The sequence below is a fragment of the Peromyscus eremicus genome, unplaced genomic scaffold (assembly GCF_949786415.1).
Source record: "Peromyscus eremicus unplaced genomic scaffold, PerEre_H2_v1 PerEre#2#unplaced_70, whole genome shotgun sequence".
NCBI classification, from domain to species: domain Eukaryota; kingdom Metazoa; phylum Chordata; class Mammalia; order Rodentia; family Cricetidae; genus Peromyscus; species Peromyscus eremicus.
The window spans coordinates 200,110-202,500 of NW_026734311.1; the positions used below are offsets into that span (position 1 = coordinate 200,110).

At 53.5% G+C, this 2,391-nt stretch overlaps 1 protein-coding gene across 1 annotated transcript in view; it reads left to right on the plus strand.

Moving 5' to 3' along the window:
• Positions 1 to 1,882: 1,882 nt before the first annotated feature.
• The window catches only part of LOC131901285 (uncharacterized), a 40,146-nt gene continuing 39,637 nt past the window's right edge, over positions 1,883 to 2,391 (plus strand). Inside the window, exons 1-2 of the mRNA XM_059252495.1 lie at positions 1,883 to 1,957; positions 2,277 to 2,391. The exon at positions 2,277 to 2,391 is cut by the window's right edge and continues 11 nt beyond it. Coding sequence (XP_059108478.1) covers positions 1,885 to 1,957; positions 2,277 to 2,391 — 188 coding nt within the window. The 5' untranslated portion in view covers positions 1,883 to 1,884. The remainder of the gene's footprint in view (positions 1,958 to 2,276) is intronic.

The window sequence follows — 2,391 nt, forward strand, 5'->3', positions numbered from 1 at the left end:
GTAGGTGGGTGTCCATAGAGGATACAGAGAGTTCCATGCCTGACAGGGTCTTGGGGAAGTTAGAGAACGGAAAGAGAAGTTTCCTGAGTGGTGCCTGGTAGTTGGTGTATGGTAGAGTCGGGAGGTGGGAGGTTAGGGGTGGGAGGTGGAGGGCTGTGCAGGGGAGAGGGATTGTGAGAGAGCTAGAAGTAGGTCAGAATGGTTGCCTGGTGCTGCCTAGGAGACGGTTAAGGTGGGGGCCTGGGCCCAGGGTTTGGTAGGCAAGAGGGCAGGTGGGTGCAATGTTTCTTCTTTTGATGTGTCCTTGTCTCCACCTCAGGGCCCTGGCTGGCCTGCCTGTTAAGGCGAGGTTGTGGAAGTACCAGGCCCCCAGTGGTCCCTGCTTCTGGTGATATGGAGCAGCATCCACCTGAATTCACTTCACCATGGAGGCCAAGGTTTTGGAAGGAAGCCCTTTTCTTCTCGTATCTCAATATCAGACCAACGGAGCATGGGACACGGGACTCAGGCCCCTGACCCTGGAGTCTTGACCAGTGCACACAGCGGCCTGCCCTTTTGCCTTGTGTCCATCTGGGAGCGGCCTTCTGCCAGGTGGGACTTCTGTGCTGGACCTAGCGTCTCATGGAGTTGGGTGGTCGTCTCACTTGGTTTGAAATCTTCCCGTGTGCTCAGGGTTCTGGGTCACCACCAAGGCACTGCCCTAGCAGGACCAGAGTCAGCCTGAGAGGCCCCTTTTTGGGTGGCCGGCTTGACCTAGAAGGGTGGGCCAGAAGACCCAAGGCCATCCTGGCAGCTGTACTGGTCACCCTGGTGGGTGGATTCATGTAGAAAACTGCTGGAACTCCGAAAGCTGCTTTGTGTGTGTGTGCATGTGTGTATGTGTGTGTGTGTGTGTGTGTGTGTGTGTGTGTGTGTGTGTGTGTGTGTGTATGTGTATTGGTTGTTTGTGTGTGCCTGAGTTTGTTGTGGCCTAATCCTGTGAGTGTCCATAAGCAGTGCCTGACAGGCACAGTATTTAAGAGTTATGATAGTCAGGCCAGGGTTGAAGGTGAAGGACAGGTTGGCATGTAGGGAAGCCTTTTAGGGCTCCATCCTTCAGCTCCAGCTCAGGTGAGCACAAGGTTTAGACTGGTGCATCATATCTGTGGTTTGGGTCTCATGGACGTGCCAGGGAACGGTGGATGAGAGCATTGTGTAGGAACCATCGGAAAGGTGACAGGACCATCCTTTAGAGTGGCCTGCCAGGCAGGTCTAGGAAGTCAGGGCCTCCACCCCCAGCAGTATGAAGCTCCCTTTTTAGCCTCATCAAATGTCTCCAGGAGCTTTTGTGGAGAGGGAGATTTGGAAGAGCATAGACAGGCTTGTCTCCAGGTGGCAGGGAGAGTGATTTTCTTCAAGGCTCCATCATGGAAGATGTCAGCAGTGTGGAGGAGAGCCTCTGGAGACTTTCAGTGCTCATTGAAGGAAGACTTCATGTTGGGAGTGCTAAGCATTTCCCAACTGAACATGGCCTAGCTACCCTGGATACCAGGGATGGGACTGTACATAGGAGAGGGACAGAGAAAGACAGAGATAGAGCTGGAGTTGGAGGTAGAGGAGGATAGATAAATGCGAGAAGGAAAGTGAGGTGAGAGCAAATGATAATCTGCCTGTGAGATGTTGGGGGTTTTCGTGATTGTTGGTGTTTTTTTTCATGCAGGCTGGTGGGCAGACCCACTCTGTCTATGAACACTTTTTTCTGTTCCATGGGTCTGGGCCCCTGGAGGGAATTTTGGTGATGACACCTGGAATGTTTAGGGAAATCCATAAGGACACACAGGGTGGGTGTGTGCTGCAGGTATCCTGGTGTTAAGAGTGAGAATTGCTTCTTGTCCCTCAGCTTTTATGTTGCCTGTCCTTGGTCCACTTGAATCTCTTGAGAGAGCTGAATCCTGTGTGTGCCTAGGCCCTGCCACAGGTACGTGGGTGTCCACAGAGGATACAGAGAGTTCCATGCCTGACAGGGTCTTGAGGAAGTTAGAGAACGGAAAGAGAAGTTTCCTGAGTGGTGCCTGGTAGTTGGTGTAGGGTAGAGTCGGGAGGTGGGAGGTTAGGGGTGGGAGGTGGAGGGCTGTGCAGAGGAGAGGGATTGTAACAGAGCTGGAGGTAGGTCAGAATGGTTGCCTGGTGCTGCCTAGGAGACAGTTAAGGTGGGGGCCTGAGCCCAGGGTTTGGTAGGCAAGAGGGCAGGTGGGTGCAATGTTTCTTCTTTTGATGTGTCCTTGTCTCCACCTCAGGTACCTGGACGGCCTGCCTGTTTAGGCGAGGTCGTGCATGTCCCTGGCCCCTTGTGGTCCCTGCTTTGGATGGTGTGGGGCACATCCATCTGAACGCACATCACTTCCAAGACCA